The 24447-nt window shown below is 36.4% G+C and overlaps 2 protein-coding genes across 2 annotated transcripts in view; one reads left to right on the forward strand and one right to left on the reverse strand.

The window, feature by feature from the left end:
* Nucleotides 1-24447, forward strand: part of LOC120359561 (sodium channel protein Nach-like) — a 297616-nt gene that overhangs the window by 265114 nt on the left and 8055 nt on the right. The window lies entirely within an intron of this gene.
* LOC120359563 lies at nt 13763-15255 on the reverse strand. Its single transcript, XM_039457539.1, has 2 exons — nt 14266-15255; nt 13763-13891 (listed from the first exon to the last, which is right to left on the reverse strand). The coding sequence occupies exon 1, from the start codon at nt 14982-14984 to the stop codon at nt 14268-14270; it is 717 nt and encodes a 238-aa protein (XP_039313473.1). The 5' UTR covers nt 14985-15255; the 3' UTR covers nt 13763-13891; nt 14266-14267.

Genomic DNA, 24447 nt, shown 5'->3' on the forward strand with positions numbered 1-24447 from the left:
TCGATCTAGTTGGTCCAATAATTCAGAAGTTGTTGTCCTTCGTACAAAGTTGTTTCTTCGTACAAAGAGTAGCTGAGTTGCCTAGCTCTGATTATGGTTTGCTGAGCTTTTGGTCTACCGCATTGTATGCAATTACAAGTTTGGCTGTATTGTTGTGCCGAACTAAATAGTTGGCTTAGATTTGCAGCTTCGACATAAAGGTTGACGAAGCTTTTGACAGTTTTGTAACTAACAAGGGGAGGACCAGGTGAGAGACCCTGGGATTTTGATCCCAATTTTTTTAGTTATTCTTGAAACAAGAAAAAAAAAGTTTACGTCTCCCGGCGTTTCATCGAATAGGCCTTAGTTTTGAAATAATAAATTTGTGAAAATTGGCCATATCGCGACGCGCCATATGAGCCTTCCCGGTAATTGTTCTCGCAACCAGTGCAGTCGGCTCTGTGCGTTAGGTGCTTGCTTCACAATCGTAAGATCCGGGTTCGCTCCCGGATGTGTGCAATATTTTTTTTCTTTTTTATTTTTTAAATAAATGTATTTAACTTGATGATATTAATATAGTATGCAAATTTCTAAAATAGAAAATTTAATTTAATATCATTTTCTAAACTTCAATTTAAATTTAATTTGAAGGGAATTTGGATTCAAGTAATAATATTGGAAATAATAAATAGGTAATAATGATAATAATATATAAGTTATTTGAAATGGATAACATATAAAGACAACGTATCGGACTTCCGTTTCCGGTAGCGAGAGTGATAGTCGTGTGTTTGTAAGGTGTGTTTAGTGAGATTGTGTTTTTGAGAAGAAGAAGGGCAGGATTGGAGTGTGAGGGGGTGAGGGGACGGAGAAGTAGGAGGTGGAGTTGGGAGAATAAGGGATAGGGCAGGGGTAAGGGAATAGGAGTGATAGTAGGGTTGGGACGGGATTTGGAGGTTAGACGGGATAGTAGGTATAGAGAAAAGAGAGGAAGCAGAAAAGAGGGAGGGTAGCGACATCGGGCGGTAGAAGTGAGAAGCATAGCAGGAGAGAGTTAGTGCAGTCGCAGGAAATTTTGAATTGGAGTAATCTACTGAGTATCCAATATAATATCTTAATATATAATTTGGTATTTTTACATTTTCTAAACTTAATTGATTTGTTTTCTTAAATTAAAAGTGATAATCTTAAATATAAAAAGAGTCATTCTAGTAAATATTTTAAATAGGAAAATTGGCAGGTTAGAAGAAAGACGAGATGGAGGAAGGAAAGAAGGGAGGGAAAGAGAGGGAAAAGGAAGTAGAGGGGAACGGAGAGGAAAAGAGAAGAGTAGAAAGGCCGAGCAAGGCAGAAAGTCTTATGAGGGAAAGATCAAACAGTGCGCCACTGCTAGAATTGTTGAAGAGAGGAGAGAAAAGGAAGGGTGAACAGGGGGAGGAGACTAGAGTAGAGGAGGGAGAAATCTTTAAGAGGAGCAATATGGTAAAGAGATCGCCGGTAAGACAAAAAAGGAGGGCTAAGGGAGATATTACGGGAGGTGAGGAAAGGTTTTAAAGAAATGAAAAGTGAATTGAGAGAATTGAGGGACGGTAGAGAAGAGATGAGGGAATGGATGGAGGAAATGAGGAAAAGAGTAGACAATTTGGAGAGAAGAGTGGAGGATATAGAGAAAGGTAGGGGAAGGGCGGAGAAGGTGACGGGAGGAAGGGAGAAGGATAAAGGAGAAGAGATAGAGCAGATGCAGATAAGAGGAAAGAGTGAAACGAAGGAACTAGAAGAAAGGATGAGGAGACTAGAATTAGAAAGAGAAAAGGGGGAAAGGGAGAAGAGGAAAAGGAATATAATTGTAAAGGGGGTAAGAGTAAAGGAGGAGGGAAAGGAGGAATTAAAAAGAGAGATTGAAAAGATAGTAGAGGCAACGGGGGTGGTAGCGAGAGTGGAAAGGGTGAAGAGGATAGGGAATAAAGATAAAGATAAAGATAAGGGGGGAGGGGTCATGGTATGGGTGAGATTAGCGAGTGTGAGGGAGAAAATTGATGTGATGAAGGGAAAGATGAAGCTGAGGGATAGGAAGGAGTGGATCGTGGACGACTTGACGGAAAAAGAGAGAAGGGTAGAGTGGTGGATAAAAAGGGAAGCAGAAAGGAATAGAAGAAAAGGAAAGAAGGTAAGAGTAGGATATATGAAAATGTGGATCGAGGATAAATTGTGGATATGGGATGAGATCAAAGATCAATTAAGGGAATGGAGGGGAAGAGATGTAAGAGTGGAGGAGAAAGGGGGAAAGGAGGAGAAAGGGAAAGAGGTTTTTTAATAGGGGGGGGGTGGGGGTAGGAGAGAGGGAGAAGGATGGGAATAAGGGAAATGGAAAATATGATAGAAGGAGGAATAGAAAAAGGAGGGACAGTAAAGAATGTAAAATAGGTTTTTGGAATGTAGCAGGCATGGAAAATAAAGAGGAGGACTTTAGGGAGAAATTGAAGAAATGGGATGTGATGTTTTTGAGTGAGACATGGTTACAGAAGAAAGGATGGGAGAGGGTGAAAAGATGGTTACCGAAGGGATATATTTGGGAGGTGCAAGAAACGGGAAGAAAGTGCAAAAAAGGGAGGGCAATGGGGGGATGATTGTAGGGATTAGGGATGGGATAGAAAGAGGAAAAGAGAATAGAAAAAGGAGAGAGGTGGGTTTACAGGTGAGTAAAGTCAAATTAGGGGGAGAATGGTGGAAACTAGTGGGTGTATACGTGAATGGGGATTTAGAGGAAAAAACAAGACAATTAAGAGAGTGGATGGAGGAGAGAGAGGAGGGGGTAAGTATATTAATAGAGGGGGATTTTAATGCGAGAACGGGCAGAGAGGGGGGAGATATAGGAGAGGAGGAAGAGGGAGGGGTAGGGGAAAGAGAGAGAAATTCAAAAGATGGGAAGATGAATGGAGAGGGAAAGAAATTGTGTGGTTTTTTAAAGGAATTAGGATGGTCAATTCTGAACGGATGTATAAAGGGAGATGAGGAGGGAGAATGGACATATACTGGAGGGAAGGGGGGGACTGTAATTGACTATGTAATCGGAAATGAGGATACGAAAAGTAAAGTGGTAAAGATGAAGGTGGAGGACTGGGTGGACTCGGATCATCAGCCATTAACGGTGTACGTGAAGGGGGGAGGAAGGGGGGAAGAAAGGATTGGGAAAAGAAAAGGAAGAGAAAGAAGAGGGGTGTGGACGGAAGAGGGAAGAAAGAAATTTGAGGGATACATGGGCAAGAGGGATAATGTTTCGGAGGTGGTTGAGGAGGATTGAAGGAAATTGAAAAAGAGAGTGGAAGGAGCATTGGAAAGAGTAGAGAAAGAAGAGAAAAAGGTGCGGAGAGGATGGTGGGATATAGAATGTAGGAATATGAAAAGAGAAGTAAGGGAAGAGTTTAAAAAGTGGAAGAAAAGAGGAGGGAATGGGGAGAAATATAAGGAGATGAGGAAGGGATACAGAGAATATTGTAAGGAAAGGAAAAGAAGGGAAAGAGAAAGATGGGAGAAAGAATTGGAAGGTGTAAGAACGGAAGGGGATGTTTGGAGGGTAGTAAATAGGGGGAGGCGAAAGAGAAAGAGAGTCACGGAAGGGATAGAAATGAGGGAATGGGAGGGACACTTTAGAAAGGTGTTGGGGGGAGTAGAGTGGAGGGTGAGAGGGGAGGTGAGGGGAAGAGAAGGAGTGGAAGATGATATCAGTAGGGAAGAAATAGCAAGGGCGGTAAGTAAACTGAAGGAGGGAAAAGCGGCGGAAGGGGATGGTATCGTAAATGAAGTATGGAAATATGGGGGAAAATAAATAAAGGAATGGCTGTGGGAAATATGTGACAGAGTGTGGAGAGGAGAGGGGTGGCCGGAGGAGTGGAGGGAGGGGATGGTAGTGCCGATAGTGAAAAAGGGGGAAGGGGAGAGGGTTGAAGAATATAGAGGAATCACGTTAACGCAGACGGCATACAAGGTGTACGCAGCAGTACTTGCGGAGAGATTGAGGGAAGAGGTGGAGAGGAAGGGGATATTCCCACCGAGTCAAACGGGGTTTAGGAGAGGGGTAGGCACAATTGATCAGATTTACGTGCTGAATTATATGATAAACAAGAGGGTGGCAGTAAGAAAAGGCAAGATGGTAGTGCTATATATAGACCTGAAAGCTGCGTTTGACTCGGTGGATAGGGAAATCCTCATACAGATGATGAGGGAGAGGGGAGTTAGAGAAAGCTTGGTCGTGAGGTGCGAGGAGGTACTGGAGGAGACCCTAAGCAGAGTGAGGGTGGGGGGAAAGGTAGGGGAAAACTTTTGGACGGGGAAAGGGGTAAGACAGGGGTGCCCTCTGAGCCCATGCTTATTCACGCTATTGCTGGCGGATTTGGATGAGGAGTTAGAGAGGGAGGGATGGGGAGGAGTGAGGGTAAAAGGAAGGAAAATATACTCGCTAGCGTATGCAGATGATGTGGCAGTGGTTGCAGAGGAGGAGACAGGGATGAAAGGGATGATTAAGGCATTAGAAAGCTACATAGAACGAAAGGGACTAGAGGTCAATGTAGAAAAGACAAAAATAATGAGGTGTAGAAGGGGAGGTGGAAGACAGAAAAAGATGGTGTAGAAATGGAAAGGAAGAGAGATAGAAGAGGTGAGAAAATACAAATATCTAGGGTATGTAATGATGGCAAATGGGGGTCAGAAAGAACATATAGAGGAGAGAGTTAACAAGGGAGCAGTGGTGATGAGAGAAGTATGGGGAATAGGAAAGAGGAGATTTGGAAAGAACTGGGCTAGAAGGATGTGGTTATTTGATAGGTTGGTATGGACGGTGGTTAGCTATGGGGCAGAAATTTGGGGGTGGAAAGAAAGGGAAAAGGTAGAGAGGATACAGGACAGGTTCTTGAAGTGGATTGTGGGGGTTGGGAGGTACACGCCGGGGTACATGGTGAGGGAGGAAATGCAGAGGGAAAAGTTAAGGGGGAGGGCAGGGTTGAGGGCATGGAGCTATGAAAAGAAACTGGGAGAAGGAGGGGGAGGAGAGCTGGCGAGGTTGTGTTTGGAGGAAATGAGAGACAGGGCGAAGGTAGGAAAAGTAGTGGGTAAATGGGAAGAGGAAAGGAGAGACTTTTACGAGGAGAAGAGCTGGAACCTAACTGAGATAGAAAAGATGAGAGAGGGGGGAGAGCTGAGGGGGGAAGAGGTAGTGGCAAGAGAGAGAAGGTGGCAGGAGGAGGACAGATGGGAGAAAATTAGGGGCTCTAGATATAACTTATGGTATGGTAGGGTGAAAGGTAAGGGGGTGCCAGAGTACCTAAAGAAGGGATGGAAGGAACAAAGATGGCAGAGAGTGGCGAAGTTTAGGTTAGGAGACGGGATGATGGGGAATAGATATTGGGAAGGGGATGAAGAAAGGAAGTGTAGGATATGTGGAGGGGGAATGGAAACTTGGGAGCACGTATGGGAGGAATGCACGAATTGGGGGGTTGAAAAAGGATGGCAGGAGATGGTGGATGAGGTCTTGGGAGAAGACGGGGAGGGAGAGATTTGGATGAGGAGATTAGAGGAGATGAGGGAGGGAGGAGGGTGGTTGGGTGTGAATGAGAGTGTGGAAGGAAGAGAGGAAAATGCGGCGGAAACGGAGGTCCGGAGAATGAGTGTGGATGTATGGATGGATGAGTGATCTTTCTCTCTCTCTCAGGTGTTGGATAGGATGCGAGGAATAAAATTGCGAGGTTTAAATTTTGTAAACGGAGCGGAGGTCCGCAGTGTACTCCGCAAGGAATAAAGTACCTTATATATATATAAAGACAACGTATCTAAATTTTCAAATTGTTTAATTTAAGATTTAATTGGAAATAATATTAACAGTATTTTAAAATTCAATTTTTTAAAATAATTAATTGGAAAAGAAGAATAATCACCTAACTATAACCATAACTTTTTAAAAGCGCTACCTGAAGGTGCAGTTACATGCAAGCGTCGAGTTGCGCAGAAGTTATTGCGCAGCAAGGACAAAACGTGAAATATTTCGGCTTTATAACCAACTACATACCTGCAAGGGGATTAAAAACCTCTCGTTTATTGACCATTTTATATCCGCTTCTTTTACCAGTGTTAAATTTAAACAATTTAAAAATTTAAATACGTTGCCTTTATATGTTATCTATTTCAAATAACTTATATATCGTATTATTATTATTACCTATTTATTATTTTAAATATTATTACTTAAATTCAAATTCCCTTCAAATTAAATTTAAATTGAAGTTTAGAAAATAATATTAAATTAAATTTTCTATTTTAGAAATTTGTATACTATATTAATATCATCAAGATAAATAAATACATTCATTAAAAACAAAAGAAAAAAAATATTGCACACATCCGGGAGCGAACCCGAATCTTACGATTGTGAAGCAAGCACCTAACGCACGGAGCTGACTGCACTGGTTGCAAGAACAGTTACCGGGAAGGCTCATATGCCGCGCTGCGGTATGGCCAATTTTCACAAATTTATTATTTCCAAACTAAGACCTATTCGATGAAACGCCGGGAGACGTAAACTTTTTTTTCGTCTCCAGAATAACTAAAAAAATTGGGATCAAAATCCCAGGGTCTCTCACCTGGTCCTCCCCTTGTAAGTGTGAGCCTTTTGACTTAAAGCATAATGAGGCAAGCTATTGCTCCAATGATTAGAGCAAGCCCTTTTAAACTGAAGGCTACGATTCTCCGAAGAGAATTGTCTTACTGGGCGGAATTATTGTCCGTAGCAGTACCTGAAATAGTTGCTGTGGTAGATCTTTTCCATTGATGTTTATTAGTGTCCAGTATTAATGATGGCTATGCTATCCAGGGATTGAAATTGCACCCAAATATTATTGAGTTTAAATATGACAGATGGACCACACGCAATCTCAGTACGAAGATCGTGCGAGTTTTAAGTGTCAGGTACATAGGCTCATTGTCAACTAGGGTTGGTAGCTCCAGAAAACAATCTCAGTGGCTCTTTGTTGTACTGGCACCGGAGTACATTGGTAAATTTCAGCAGCTTTTTCTCTAATATGGGCGGAATAGCCTTGTCCACCAGTGAGAGTATAGACGAATTGGTTTGCGTCCATGTGTGCAGTTAGCATGATAGCTTGCAATTTGGGTCCTTTGTTTACACATTTATTTAATAATAATTCTAAATATATTGTTTTAATACTAGAATTAATATAATTAGCGCTGAAAAAACGTTGGGACTACTAGAATCTACTATTGTATGTAATTGATTTAGAAGAGATAATTTTCTTTGGAAATTTTCAATGTTTTTTAATTCTTTAATAAATAAATAAGGATGCTCTGTTTGTAACAGAGTTGCATTACATGCATTGTGTTTTGCATTAATGAATATAATGAGGTTATTATTTTCAATAGGCAATGAATAAGCAGTGGGGTGTTTATGTGATTCAATTTTATTTGCTATGCCACGATATTTTACAGCGTGTGGTGCGGTGTGACATCCTTTGTGAAATATTGGTGACCAATAATTATAATAACCATCTTCATCGATGCAATGCAATTCTGTATATATACAAGTGCCACTAAGTAAGATTATTTTGTCTCTCAATGTATTTACTTTTATATAGAACTGTTTAAATGTTATATGTAAATAATTTTTAATAATAATGTTTGTATTTTTTTCAGGTATCTGTGACAATGGATTACTAGTATTGCTAATGGGTAACAATTTACTATTCGTAAGATCTATTTTTAAATTTTTAAAAGTAGTGTTATGGAACTTAAATTCTCCGTAATTATGCATGTGTACGCTTTTCATTTTATTCAACTTGCAAATAAGATCGACGTGTTTTAATAGAATAGCTATAGTATGTTGTAAATTTTCGTTATCACAGATAGCTTGTTCAAATTCGACTCAATAGAAAAGAACGTGACTTTAGCGTATTTAAGAATTTGAATAAGTTCAATCTGCGCTCCATAGAGCATGAGCCTTCCCTCTGGCGTTGTACATTCTTTCATTTCGAGTAATAAGATGAGTGTGTTATTTGGATGAGGCCCATTACATATCCCATGCGTTAGCTGGGCAGATCAGGATGATCACCGTTAAGTAAATTAAAATGATCTGTAACACAAAAGATAATTTATTCTGATTCTCTAATATAGGCGTTTTTAAGCTTATTAGAGTGCACCACTCAAGTTGTGTCTCTTATCTCAAAAGTTATATTGCTATTATCCATCACCTCAAGTATTTGATAAGCCCCAAGATATTCGGTCGAAAATTTGCCTGTTTTAAGATCATTGATCAAGAAAATGTTATCACCAGGATAAAATGTTACAGGTTTAACGCGTCTGTCATAATTTTGCTTAAATTTCTGTTTAGCTTTTTCTAAATTACTTTTTGATTTTTGTTGTAATCCTTTTATTTCATTAAATAAGTTAGTAAGATGATAGGAGTAAGTTTCAGAATTAGGTTTTGTATTAAAACCAGAAGGAATTCGTGCTGGTGTACCAAATATTAATTCATGTGGGGTATACCCAGTGCCTTCATGCACTAACGTATTATATGTATAAGAAGCTAGATCTTTTGAAATGTATATTCCACTCTTTTTCTTTTTGTACAAAGCATCTTAGATATTCTATTAGAACCATATGTGATCTTTCAAGTAATCCATTTGACTGACAATATATGGTAGTACGAAAATGTTGAATTCAAAACTTTTTTGTAATGTTTTTTATAACTCGACTCATAAAATTTCTACCTTTATCAGTAAGAATACTACGTAGACAACCAAATCGGCAAATAAAATAGTTAACAAAACAGTCGCTGTTGATTCAGCGCTGATACTTGATAAAGGAGCGTAGATAAAACATTTTGTTAATAAGTCCTGTATTGTGAGGATGTATTTCCTGCGTTGGTAGTTTTGAGAGGCCCTACTATGTCAAGAACAACTTTATCAAAAACTCGACCAGATGTGTCAGTAAATATCATCGGTTGTTTAGTCTTTTGTCTAACTAGTTTTTGTGTTTAACAGATGCTACATTGTTTAATAAAATTTTGAGTTTGAATTTTCGTATTAGGCCAATAATATTGTTTTTTAATAAGCCGATAAGTTTTCGTAATTTCCTTATGTCTACCAATTGCTGATTCATGATGTTTACAAGTGATATTAAGTCTTTCTTTCACTGGAGGAGTGATTAAGCCGTGACAAATATTAATGGTAATCGGTTGTTCCGTTATTGCATTTACTAAAGTTTTTAATATTATTTCCCAAGGCATTGAATCCAATATTTCTGTTTTCTGTAAGTTAATTAAAGGTAAACTTAATTCTGTAATTACATCTAAGAAAGAAGTGAAACAATCTTTTAGTATTTCAATATCTATATAAGTGTGCTTTCATTCTTTTGCAGGTAGTATAATTATGTTTACTATTATAACATGAAAAATCGACGCGTGCTCTTCCAAACATTAATTGGTCGAAAGGTGGTAATTTTTAACCTTATGAAGCTGGATGGCTCCATTATTAAAAGGTTGCATGTTTGCTGTAGTTAATACGACAAGGTAATTGTTTCTGTTAAGTAATGACAATGAGTTTTCTTGAATTTTGAATAATGCATTTATATTGAGTGATAGTTTAGGATGGATATCAGACTCGGAATCTGATAATTCAGAATCAGAAGGTGGAGGCTCTGGTGATATTGGTAATTGAGGTGGCGTGTCTTCAAAATCTAGGTTCTGTACGTCTTTGTTCTTTTCATCAAAAATTTTGATTGTTTCTGTTTGTTTTCGCGGTGTTAATTCATATCGCAATGACAGTTCGGATGTAAGTGGTTGTTCAAGTGTAGCTATATGTGATAGAATAAGCAAAGATGACTGAGGTGGAAAGATAGGTGACTCTGCGCGGAGTATTTCATCCGGAGTTAGTGTGTCTATAGAATCAGATGGAGTAGTTAATTGAGGCGTTGCTTGATCAGAATCTGGAAACTCTAGAAAATCTTGTTCATTTTCTTTGTTAAAAATTTTTATTATTTCTATTGTTTCAAAAGCTTTTTGTTTTGATTCCGTTTCCTTTTTATTCCTTTTACTGGCCTTCGAGCAGGTTCTTTATGTGAAAATTTATCCTTAGATTTGGCGTCGTTTGAAAACAGAGTACTAAGAGCATGCCGAATTTTATGAGCTTGAGATTCAAAACAAAGTTTTTTTTATATAGGTATTACCGAATAAAACATCGGTTTAGGAATGATGGGATTTCTAGATAGTGCATCCGCGTTACTTTTTGCGTTTTTTTTTTATAAATAATATCGCAATCGTATTCCTCTAATTTTAAACGCTAACGTGCAAGTCTAGCTGGATCTTGGTGTGTTTGTATTTACTCATGTGATTTTATACAGGGTGTCCCAAAAATGCGTATTTTCCCACTATGGGTAACATAGAGGAGATGAAAAGGATAAAAAAATTTTATACCATTTTGCGATATTCACAATTAACGAGTTATAAATTAATAAAAATAGTGGAGTAGCTATTTCCCGCCTGCCGTCAAATCCAACCGCGCGATCGTGGGTGTCAAGCGCACAGAGAGTTGTTTTCTAATAGCGATGGCTGCGCAAAAACGGCGCGGAACGCTGGATCTCCGTTCTGAATCGTGAATGTCCTCCGTCATTCTTATCAAAACAAAATCTTTTAACAGCATAGAAAAACTTTTGTGCGTATATGTAAGCACGCAATATTATTTAATATTAAATAATATTTTAATTAATATACTATAATATAAAATCATTTAAATTAAGATTATGTTAAATAGTATTTTCGAAATATTAATGTAAATATGTACTTTTTGAAAATTAACTCTTAAACACGTAAATGGGTCTGAGAGACCCCGTATGAAGTTTTGAACACTTGCTATGCAAAGACGGAATGAGATAGGAGGTTTGGACCAAGATGTAAAAAAAGTTTGAAATCTCCTCTTTCGATTGATATGGTTGATCAACTTTTTTGTTTAACTAGAATTCGAACGGCACGGCAGCAAAATTTTGTTAGAGTCAATGCGGTCTATATAGTGTGTAAATGAAACTTTTTGTGAGTATTTTACATAAAAAAGCTGGACAAAATACGTTCGAACAAGTCGGTTTGCGGATGTTACTCGCATATACTCTGTTTAAAGTTGGAATACTATAAAATGCTATAAAAAAGGAAGTTTTTCCGAAATATATCATGAAACACATCAATTTTCAATTTTAGACACGATTTAATAAAAAATACCTCATATTCGCCTTGTTACATAAGTACGTTTTTTAATAGAAATGAAAATGACATTTTTTTTGTTTTTTTTTTTAAAGTATGAATCTTTAGCTTTAAAACGCCGTATTGTAAAGTTCTTCAAAGTTTTTTGTTGCAAAAATATGATTTTTTTTTAAAGTGGATTTTTAAATGCCCAAAAATACCTCATATTCTCTATGTTACATAATTATACTTTTTAAAAGGAATGATTTTGCCAAATTTTATTTTGAAAGTGTGACTCTTTAGCTTTAAAACGCCGTATTTGAAAGTCTTTAAATGTTTTTTGTTGCGAAGATATGATTTTTTTAAGAAAAAGTGGATTTTTGACTAATTTCTCATTTTTGCTTAATAGTTTTTCTTTTATAACTTCACAATAAATTATTTTTTGGCAATGCTGATTGTGTAGTCACACTCCTGAGATTTTGAACTTTTGTTTTATAAAAAAATCGTAGAAAAATATTGATTGTAGTCAAAGTTATAACTTCTCAAAGTTGAAAAAGTCTCCCAGACCCAAAAATGTGTTTCCGCATTTTATAGGATCGGTGCGTTTAAGGGTTAAATTAAATTTACGTACAAAATATAGTACGTAAAATTTTGTACCACATAAAAAAAATGAGTTTAAATATACTTTTTATTATTATTATAATAATTGTATAAAAAAACATTTATTATTTTAAATCTTAAAACTATAAGAATATTTTTATAATTCTACATGAATATTTAAGTAATACATCAACAAGAATATATAAATAAACATGTAACATTAACAGAATGTTTCTGTGATACTAAAAAGTATTAAATAATATTTTTTAAATATTTATACTAATATTATTTTAATTTTCAATAATATTCATATAATATTCTAAAAATAATATTCTATGAATGCTTGTTTCTTTGTATCGCATATGTAAAAGAAATAATAGCCAAATTTAGAAAAAAATTAATTGGTCTTGTAAATTACATAAATATTAATTGATAAAATAGTGTTGTGTCATCCTCAGAACACAGTTACAATGTACAAAGGCATTTCTGACAATACTATTTTATCAGTTTAATTCTTTCCTACATTATATTAATTACTTTAAAATGCCTAGAAGAGATCAGTTACCATTTCTATTGAAATTTATTGGTTTTACTTTTTAACGTACTATATTGACTTAACTGAATTCTCGCCTCCAATCGACAAATGAGGTTATAAGAAATTTTTATCTTTTGAACAGTGTTGACGCCTTCTAAAGACCCGGACTAAATCTAAATGTTGTCATATGTGTTCTATCGCGTACGATGTACGCAGCTTAAAATTGTTATTCAATTATGCGGGTTGAAATAATTTTTACAATACTAGAATAATTGTAAATTATGTAAAACTAATGAAAACTTGTATAGTCGAAACGTCTGCGTAATACTTCACAGAAAAATAAATTCTTAACGCTTATATAATTTACAAGATCAATTAATTTGCTTCTAAATTTGGCTGTTATTTTCTTTACATTTTGCGTTACAAAAGAACGAGCATTCATGGAATTATTATTCCTAGAATATTATATGAATATCATTAAAAATTAAAATAATATTGGTATGAATATTTAAAAAATATTATTTAATACTTTTTAGTATCACATTCTGTTAATGTTACATGTTCATTTACATATTCTTGTTGATGTATTACTTGAACATTCATGTAATTTTATAAAAATATTCTTATAGTTTTGAGATTTAAAGTAATAAATGTTTCTTTATAGAATTATTATAATGATAATAAATGGTATATTTAAACTCATTTTTTTGTGTGGTAGGAAATTTTACGTACTATATTTTATACATAAATTTTAATTTATTTTAAGAAAGTACATATTTACATTAATATTTCAAAAATATTATTTAACATAATCTTAATTTAAATAATTTTAAACTAGAAAGATACTTGACCAATACATGTAACATACAATCTAAACAAGAAGGTCTATTCGGTCATAGTTGGATCTTAGTGCTTCATGTATACGTGTGATTTTATATACTTTCTCAAACTCAACCAAACTGCGCGCCGTTACTTTCGGTCATATAACACAGTTATAATCAAATAAGAGTTACCATCACATGCGTTCTAACTCATAGTCAGTTATTGCAAAAAATATTATCACAGCCTCAATGGTCAAGTTGGCTAAGACACCCGTATCGGAGATTCGGGAGATCCCAGGTTTGAACCCTGGCTGAGGTGATATTTTTCGCAATAAATTCTTTACAGTTTTTTTAGGGGGAAAAGGTTTAATATAAATGCTAGTAAACATCAAGTATTATTAAATTAATTTTAATTTATTAAAAGTGATATTATTAACTCTTATTCGATTATAACTGTGTTATATGACCAACAGTCACGGCGCGCAGTTTGGTTAAGGGGTAACACCACTGTAGACGGCCCAAATAAAGCGTTTTTTTGTGAATTTTTTTTGCATGGAAGGAAAAGTAAGAAGAAAATAATATTTAAGGATGTTATTAAACATGTTTTTAAGTGTTTGTAAAAATTTTTTTATTAAAAAATATTAAAAAATGGCGACGCTATAGCCACTGTCGTGAGACGTGTTTATTTTTTAGGGGTTTGCGGCACGCAGCAGAACCATCGTAGAGATTTATCTGGAACAAAACAAAAAATTTTTTCTTAATCTACATGAGTATAGCTAGAGAAACACGTACGGAATTTGAGAAATATTTATTTTTGAGTAATTGGCACGCATTTAAAAAAAAATTTCAATTTTTGACGGAAAAAACGGTCACATATTTGTCAATAAATAATGTTCTAATCAACTTATCGAAAATTCCGTACGTGTTTCTCTTCGAAATGTTATTTTAAAGAAGTGGTTAAAATTTGGAGTGGAAAGAATGAAAATTGTTTGAGTTATGCTGCGTGCCGTTTTAAAAAACCATGTTTTGAGAAAAACGCGTTTAAAGCTTAGAGACGTGTTTTAGACGGGACAAAATGAAAAATGTGACTGTTTGAAATTTTTTACCATTAGTCTGCTATCCCAGGACCGTAAAGCATCCCTTCTTTGCTCAAGTATTGTTCCTCATTTTCTTTCCGCGACGATTTTGTGCTGGTGCGTGCCTTCTTTGCTGCATCTGTCAAAGCCCGCTCGGAGTGCTCGATCCTTGTCGCATTGGCTTCAAGGCAAAAATTGTATGCTTGGTAGCCGATATCCATCTCCAAAACTTGCATAATTCGTAAAATGTTAGTCAAACCGTCATTGAAGGTGCACACAGCAATATCAGTTGCTGCACATAATACTTTTTTGCCGCTTGAGTAAGATTTTGGCGCCAAGTTCCATACAGCAGCATTGAAACTTTCGTTGCTATTTTGAGTGTAGCCTCCCAAGCAACGATTTAGCAAATCATCACGGCTCAGCTCCTCGTAAATAGGTTTGATAGCTTCAAAAATTTCCTTCGGTAGTGGCGGCTTATGATGGTAAGTAGCCAAGGAATTTGCTGCTTGTGCCTTTTTCCAGTCGCACCAAGACTCCGAGCACTTCTCGTGTTGCGGATTTTCATCGGTTGACATTTTATGAAATAAGGTTGCCCAAATATCATTTTTCATATTTTTCACGGAGTTTGGATTCCGCCGTATCGCTAAACCATAATATATTGTAAGCTCGTCAATTAATTTAGCAGTTAATTTACCTTTTCCTCCGAGGCCTTTTACATTTTTTTTTAAATTTCGCAAACGAGTGCCCATTCTCTTTTGCACGTGATCAATGCACTCTTTCTTTTTCACTTCAAAATCAGAAGGTAAGTCATTAGGCTGTACCCTTCGAGCAGGTATCGATGTGCCGTAGGTAGTCGTTTTGGAGCAGCCCGACACGCTTAAGAAAGAGCGCGAAATTTCACACAAAAAATTTTGTAACAGACATAAGACTTTTTTTAACTCATTCTAGAAGGTTCAAAGTATTTTTTAAAGCAATAAAAAAAAAATCGATTTTTCAAAAATTCTACAGTGGTGTTACCCCTTAAGTCTGAGAAAGTATATAAAATCACACGTATACATGAAGCACTAAGATCCAGTTATGACCGAATAGACCTTCTTGTTTAGATTAAATAATTTTATATTATAGTATATTAATTAGAATATTATTTAACATTAAATAATATTGCGCGCCTACATATACGCACAAAAGTTTTTCTATGCTGTTAAAAGATTTCGTTTTGATAAGAATCACGCAGTACATTCACAATTCAGAATGGGGGACCAGCGATACGCGCCGTTTTTGCGCAGCCATCGCTGTTAGAAAACAACAACTCTCCGCGCGTTTGGCAATCACAATCGCGTTGGATTTGGCGGCGGGCGGAACTAAATCCACTATTTTTATTAATTTATAACTCATTAACTACTGCGAATATCACAAAATGGTATAAGACTTTTTTGATCCTTTTCATCTTCTCTATGTCCCCTATAGCGGGAAAATACACATTTGTGGGACACCTTATATACTTTCTCAAATTCAACAAAAACTACGCGCCGTTACTTTCGGTCATAACACAGCTATAATCGAACAAGTGTCAGTAATATCACATTTATTATTGAATTAAAATTAATTTAATAATACACGATGCTCACTAGCATCAAGTATTAACCCCCTCCCCCCTAAAAAAAACTGTAAAGAATTTATTGCGAAAAATATCACCTCAGCTAGGGTTCGAATCTGGGACCTCCCAAATCTCTGCTACGGGTGTCTTTAGCCAACTCGACCACTAAGACTCTTTTAATGAACTTGTATTTACCACGATATCATACATATATACAAATAATTTGACCCCTTGTAAGCCAGTTGATACTTTATCCATCAATCTTTGAAAAATGGCTGGGGCGTTTTTTAGACCAAAAAGCATTCATGTAAATTTATAATGTCCATGTGATGTAGAAAAGGCTGTCTTATGAGCATCAACAGAATCCATTGGTATTTGATGGAATCCTCTAATTAAGTCAAATATATAAGTCACATATACTTAGAACCGCCTAATTGGTTCAATGATATCACAAATATTTGGCAATGGATATGCATCTCCGATTGTTTTCTCATTCAATCGTCTATAGTCAATAACCACTCGCCATCGCTTGTTTCCCATGAAATCGGGTTTCTTTTCTTTGGCCCTATCCAAATTGGCGAGTTATATGGAGAATTAGAGAGAATAATAATATCTTATGAAATAAGTTGGTTTACTTGATGATTTATTTCCTCCTTGTGTATGGAGAAAAATTGATATTGTTTCGTATGTCGTCCGTTGTTAATATCTTATGCAATACCACGTGAGTTTTATCAAGATAATCGTTTGGAATGTAAAATCTATCAGAATTACCTTTTACTAATGTGATAATGTTTTCTTTCTCAAGGGAAGTTAAGTGTTCTAACCTTAGTGATTGTAAAATAATTGATATTCTGTCTGAATTTATTTTTAAATTATCTGTTTCAAAATTCTCAGTTTTTTTATTGCGTTTTACTTCATAATTTTCGGTGATGGTAATAGTTTTGAATGTATTTTCTTTATTTTTAATGAAAGCAATTTCTTTTTTATTTATAGCTGAAATTGTGTAATTTTGTGTTGAATGAATCGCTTTATCTTTTGTGAGTGCGTATGGCATGAGGGAAAGAGCTGGAACATTGTGTGATGCCAGCGTAAAAAAATTTGTGAGATTGTTGCTTGGGCTAAATTTGTGTGAAGCCCATGAAGGCGCTTTCTTCGTGTTGAAAGGGGCCCATCGGATGGGCTTGCATGCTTTTTGCATGGAAATTAGAATTATTAGTAATAGAGTATTCGAAAGATGCTTTAGATAGTGTAATGGAATTAGTGAGAAAAAGCGATTTGTTATTAGTATATCATTAGTATTGGGTTGGCAACTAAGTAATTGCGGATTTTGTCAATAGAGATGGTCTTAGCACATCTTTTGTTTTGTCAACGTGTTCAAAGCACCTAACTTATATTGTTTTCTTGTTGTTTGGATTTTCGTCTTTAATTTAGTAACAAGATTTTATCGATTAGTTATTTAGTTTCGTTTTTAACCCAATTTAAGAATCAGCAAAAAATCACCAAAACGAAAATTAGCAAATCAATTTTGACACTGCCTTTTTTTTAAGGCTTCTTTCCCATATACAGCACATAACTTCTTGTCTGAATTGTCTTGTTCTTCTATTTTTAAATTGGAATAAAAACAAAACTAAATAATTAATCGATAAAATTTTTTTACTAAATTAAAGGCGGCGGTCCAAACAACAAAAAAACAATACAGGTTAGGTGCTTTGACAAAACAAAAAAATGTGCTAAGATCATCTATTGACAAAATCTACAATCACTTAGTTGCCAATCCAATATTATTATTTTGTTTTGAATCACTATCATTAGTGTTGTTAATATTACCATTATCACCGTTATTAGTTGTAATATTAATAGGAGTAATAATTGTTTCATCAGTAGAAGTTTCTAGAGTATTAGGAAAATTTAATAAAGTATAATTAGGAATTTTATTTTCAGGAGAATCTGTTTTTAATTATGGAGCACTTTCTGTCTTTGAGGAGATTAATGGATTATTTGCAATTTGAGTGACTTCCTTGAGTCGTAAAATAGGTATAAGAACTTTGACTTCGTGGTCGAGTGTATTAATTATTCTGATATATGCTTTATTATTTATGCAGGTAACGAGTGAATCTTCGGCGTATACTCCGTCACAAAATCAAAGTCGGGGAATATACACGGTTTTAATTTCTGAATTTGATACTAGGATTACAAATCCAGTGTTAATACGTGGAGGTACTATAACTGTGTCGTGTTTTTTAAATGGGAAGTAATAATTACCCTAATAAGGGGACAACGCATTGTTTGGGTCACCGATTTGAACAAGAATTTTTTATAGTATAGTACTCTATCAGAATATTATCTGAGTAAAAGGACAGAATGCGCTTTTTAGCCGTTTTTGTACAAAATTATTTTGAAAAATATGGCGTTTCTTATATATCAGTTCTGTTACATCACTCGGCAAGAAGGTAGCTCAGCGTTTAAGCGCGCGGCTACTGCGCTGCCGATCCGAGTTCGATTCCTGGCATTCTTTTTTTTTTTAATGCAATCTAACAATGAAATTTATTTATATAAAGTTAATTTAAGCAACAATTTTGTTTTGTATACTTTTAAATTAAGCAAAATCTTTGTTTCACGTGCTTCTATAACAAGTATCATCCAAATAATTGTAAACAATTTGTACAAGACGTTGATAGTGATAACAACGATAAATAAAAATGTTAGCACATTATTACGCATTTGTTTGTACTTTTATATTAAATTATAATTATGTTTAAATAGTGGCCTAAAATTTCATGAGATAAAACAACGAAATTATAAATGTAAATTTGGCGATGATGACGTATCTTAAAAAAAAAATGCCAAGATTTGGACTTTGCGTCGCGATACCTCCGCACGTAGAGCATGGAGAGAAAGAATAAAAATACTTCTCTTATACAATTCGACCCCAAGCTATCGATTAAGACTAATCAGAACTTGATCGGTTCAGCCGTTACTGAGATCTAATAATCTCGTTATGCTTGAAATCGCTGATTCGCGTAAAAGAGGGTCTCGCTAAAGCGTGGACTTGACACGAGACGCAACCGCGCCTCTAGATATAAGATTTTGAATACGATGCAGCGGACGAAAAAGTATATGCGCTTAATTCCGGTGTTGAAGCGATAGGACAAGAATCCCTTTGAATCCCTTGGGATTGGAAAAATGGAAGAGGGATATTGACGGTCCAGGAGGTGCAACAGAAAGAAGTCTCTGATTAGCGAGAGCCGCAGTAAATATTTTCATTATATTTTCTATATTTTCGGTTTTTTGCGTAAGCTCTTTTTTCCATTTCCTAATTTCTCTTAACTTCTGTTTTGAATCAATGGAATCACTGTAATCCCTTTCGTCTTTGGAAGAACTCATTTTGAAAGTTTATTAATTAACTGCTTAAGTGAAATATACAATAAATTGAATGCTTGTTTTGTTTTAGGTGTGTATAGGAAAAGGAAGTCATGGAAAATATATCATTGAGAGGAGAGAAGAGAGGTAAGTGATTTTTCTAATATTTATTTATTTGTATGTATTTATTTTATTCATTATTTAATAATATTTCTTTTAATTTTTCAGAATATTGGCATCAGTTGTGACTTTAGAAGTTTACGTAAACTATCAGATTGGATACACTCAGCGTGTATATTATCATCATATAGTGTGTATTGACTCGATTCTCATAACTATTAATTATTAGTATATTATTTATTTTATTAATTCTTATGTAATATGAAAAAATTAACTTTGAGTTTATAATGTGTGTCTCAGTTGATTAATAAAATTTATAACTTGAGGTTTGTGTAATTCTTAGAGATTAAATTTTTCATATCCCATTGTCGCCAATTATGAATTTTTATTTGTAATTATTTTTAATAATTATTAATTTTTCGGTATTATATCGTTATTTAATTGTTACGTATTCTATCGTGCTAGCACCATTTGTTATTAATATTTAAGTATTTTACTTTTATATTTAATATATTTATTTTAGTTTAACAAATTGTAATAGTAAATTGATATTATTTATTTTGAATCATTTATTTCATATCAATTATTTCGTATCATTTATTTATTTCGTATCCAACCACGCTGTCACCAATTGTTGCGTCCGAACGTGAAACGGACGTGGGGTTATTAATATTTTATTATTTTTATTTTTCATAGTATCTTAAATGGGCTGCTGTCACTAGGTTCTCTATCCAGGACAAAAGTTATTATTATTTTTTTTAGTTTGGAACATTTAATTATAGATAGATTGTAACAACCTGTGATTGTCCGAGCACGAACGAGCTCAGGGAAGCCAGGGCTTGAAAGGTTGCCGGGTTAATTAATCCTGAGATTGGGAGTACGTATATAAAATGTGACTTTATTGCAAACAAAATATAAATAATACAAGAAAATATAGAAAACGTGCTATTTACAAAGCGGCTATATACACGGCTTTATTTCCGCCAGGATTGCGGCCGGTGCGTGGCAACGGTGCGGTATTGATATCTCCGTTACACTCGTTCGTCTACGGTGCGTATTCTTTCGTAATGTTTACGTTCGCGGTTAGACGGCGCGCGGTGCGCGTGGGTTAGGACGCCACGCAGACGGCGCGTCGGTGCTCTTCCCGGAAATTGGTCTCGCGAGTCGCGACAGGTGATTCCAAGATTCCCTTAGTAGGGAACTTTTGTTCGCTCGCCGGTGCCGGCTGCCTCGACATCTCTCGATGGAAACAAAGATCACTCTACCCCCTGGGTGACAATCGTCACCGCGGACTCTGAGGCGGAATGAGAGGTGGCCAGTGTCGAGATCTCTCGGTTGTGACGGAGCTCGCTCCACCGCGGTAACTGGCCTCTCAGAGATTTGACGGAATCATCGAGATCTCTTGACGGTGGCAGAGCTCGCTCTACCGCTCGGATTCCTCGGGTATTCGGGAAGCGAGATCGGAAATCACTGAGATCTCTCAGCGGTGACAGAGTTCGCTCTACCACACGGATTTTCTTGGTCTGGTTCGGAAGCTGAATCAGGAAAGAGTCGATCTCTCCACGAGATCGCCTGCCTTTTACACCCTGATCTCGGAGAGTCGGAGATGCTGGGTAGAGTTCGGTTCTCCTTAGAATACAGTATCCCCGCTTCTTCGAGATCGGTCTGGTATCGTGCTCTCGCTCGCGCATATGTCTCTTCGTCGCTCCAACGCCAGGAAAGAGCAGTTCGATACGCGTGCGCGAGGAGTTCGTACGGTTACCGGCGCATTCGTTGAGCCGTTCAAACGCGCGTGTATGTAACGTTTATCGGCGCATAGCGTCTATTTGCCTGTCCAGCGGGTGTTCGGCCGGACAGGGGGGCGGTTCGTGGCCCCAGGGGAAAACGATGCGGAGGCGCATTGTTACAAGATGATTATTTTAATATTTTTAAGAGAATTTAGGAACTTTTAAGAGACATGGTAATACTATTATTTATTTGTTAATTGTATTACAAAGCATGGTTAGGAAGTGGTGGCATGGGATTGAGTTTAAATAATTGACATGTTTATTAATTAAACATGTTTATGTATAAAAATAATTTTACAAATTTATTTAAATGAAAATGAATGTTAAGAATCGTAGCAAATTAACGTTAAATTAGATTTACGCTATTATATGTTAGTATTTTCTTCTTTGCAATTCTATTCAGCAAATCGTTTGCGCCTATTTAAAATTAAATAAGCCTTCAAATTTAGCATCGTTATTTCCATTTCGTTCTCTGTATTCATATTGTGATTATCGAACCATTCGAAATCAGTCTTGTTTGCATGAGTTTCTCACGTGAACCGATTTCAATAATGTATTTACGGATGTGTTGAAGCTCTATATTTGCACGCAGAAAATGCATGAAGCGGTTTCCGACCGAACAATCTCGAACATTGGTTGCCCCCTCTTGGATAGGAAAATTTGAGAGCAAGTCAAATTCCTGCCGATTCCCGGGCGGAAGCTTGAGATAAATCGTTCAAACAAGATCGCGTCCGCGAAATAATCAGCAAACGATTGCGCCGAACTTTAAGTGTCATGGGAGAATGGACTCGATAACGCAAACTTGCATTGTGCATAAATTGTTGTTCTGTTTATTATGAACAAACAATTACGCTGCTCTGACGTATTGCTGAGAGCGCTTAACGCCTTGCATTGTCGCCGATGAACGAAGATTTCTTATTCCGCGTGGGGTTTGCGAGTGCGATTTATCGATTTGAGCGGTGTTCACGCTCCAGACGTTATCGCGTGTTCTAAAAAATCAGTGACATTTTAATAAAGTGAGACTATTAATTGTTATGCAAAGACTCAGTGAATTTATTTACGAACTCTTACTCTATCTCTCCCGTGCCGACTCCTTATTGTTGATCTCCTTCTTATCCTCTCAAACCGCTGCTTCTCGTTCTCTCTCATGCCTACTCATTCTATATACATTCATCCTGACGCTCGCTCTTTTTTTTGTTTGCCGCTTTCTCGCCTTTGGCCGAACGGTCTCACTCACTCTCCTGCCAGCGCTCAGTCAGGCGTTCTCCTTCTTCCTAACCGCGCTGCTCATAAGTGCCTCTCTCTCGCACGCATATCCCGCGTTTTTGCGGAGCGGAATCAGCTCGTACCGCCGAACTTGAGCTAGCAAAGCTCGATTCGCGAACAATGAATAATAGATATTATTGATTACAAGTGAATGAGAATAAATGTAATGAATGTTTGTTAATATGTGTGAATGTATTTTTATTATAATAATAATTGTAAAAGTGAATAATTGAATATAAAGTCAAATAATAACGCATTATAATTTGAACGACAATATTTAAACAATATATAGTGTGTGTGTGTGTGTGTGTGTGTGTGCGTGCGTGCGTGCGCGCGTGTGCGTGTGCGTGTGCGTGTGCATGTGCGTGTCCGTGTGCGTGTGCGTGTGCGTGTGCGTGCGCGTTTGCGTGTGTGTGCGTGCATGCGTGCGTGCGCGCGTGCGTGTAATTATAATATGGAATCGGATTTAATTAAGTAGTAACCCAACATGGTTTTTTGGATTATAATATTCGTTATAATACTAAAGAGTGTTCGGGCTGTTTTTTGTTTTGCAATTGGTTTTTTTGTATAGCTTGTAGGCGGTACTGGCCGCGTAGGTTCCCTCTCTGGAATAAATGTAGGTGTGGTTTATCTGCCTTGCTTCTAATTTTGGCGATCTCCTTTCTTACGTTGTGGTTTGGAAGAGTAGAAGGAGTGGTGAAATTCAGCGCCGGTAGTTTCACAGAGGAAGGGAAGACGATAGGCAACTCCGGCTAGTACGCGGAGAGATCAAAATCGCGAATTGAATTTAGTTCACACCGTAGGCCCCGTAGAAAGCGTCTACGTCCGCCGCGATAGGTCTTCTCGCCCATGTCGCTTTCTGAAGAATTGCCATTTTATTGATTAATAAAAAGATTCCACAATGATAGTAAGAAAGCCTCTTTCGGTCGCAGCTAGGTCTTAATGCTAATATTTATTCGTGTGATTTTATATACTTCTTCAAATTCAATCAGAATGTGCGCCAAATTAATTCCGGTCGTAACACAGCATGTCAAATAGAAATTAGTAATATCACTATTTATATTAAATTGATTAATTTAATATAATAATTGATGCTGATTTGCATCTATATATCCAATCCCCCCTGAAAAAACTGTAAGAAATTTATTACAAAAAACAAAACCCCACCCAGCGTTCGAACCTGGCACCTCCGGTCCCGGTGTCTTACCATCTCGACCACTGGGGCACAGTGATATTTTTCGCAATATTCGTATATGAGTGACAACCCATTTGAGGCGCGTGATTCAAATTACAAATATGTTTTAGACCGATAATGTAACAAAACAATGATAGTAAGAAAGCCTCTTTCGGTCTGTGATATTACTAATTCCTATTCAACATGCTGTGTTACGACTGGAATTAATTCGGTGCACATTTTGGTTGAATTTAAAGAAGTATATAAAATCACACAAATAAATATTAGCACTAAGACTTAGCTGCAACCGAAAGAGGCTTTCTTTCTTTGGCAAATGCGCGAATCGCCCAAGCCAAACTCAGCAATATCCATATATGGTAATCTTGACTGCAATGACCATATATGGAGATATTGAGGGCCCGATGCCCCGTCGTTACGCAGTGTAAATTAGGCTGCCTAATGGTGAGTAGACGGAAGAGTTACTTGGACCGATACCAGACACGTTACGGCCGTGCGAGACTTCCTCGATGAGTCCTAACGTGATACCTCGATAACAGGCGTCGAGATTAAACTATTCCAGCGCTTACCTGTAAGGAATGAACAGTGTACAATATAAATGATCTCAATATTGTTAACTACTAAATTACTTTATTCTACTTGTGCTGTCTGAGGATCGGTATATCCCTCAAACTGATCAAGACATTTAAAGCGATGCTGGAATGACAACTGAATTCATTCAGCAACGGTGTTATAGACTTTTCTTTGACGAAGAGCCAATCGGCACATAATTGCGCGCAGGGTGAAGAGATAAGAAGAATAATACTAACTAAGCGAGCAGGCTAGTCTCTCATCAAGCGCGCTCGTGAATACATTAACTATCCTTCTCTTCGATTTCAGCGACATCTAAT

The sequence above is a fragment of the Solenopsis invicta genome, chromosome 2, assembly GCF_016802725.1.
Source record: "Solenopsis invicta isolate M01_SB chromosome 2, UNIL_Sinv_3.0, whole genome shotgun sequence".
Lineage (NCBI taxonomy): Eukaryota > Metazoa > Arthropoda > Insecta > Hymenoptera > Formicidae > Solenopsis > Solenopsis invicta.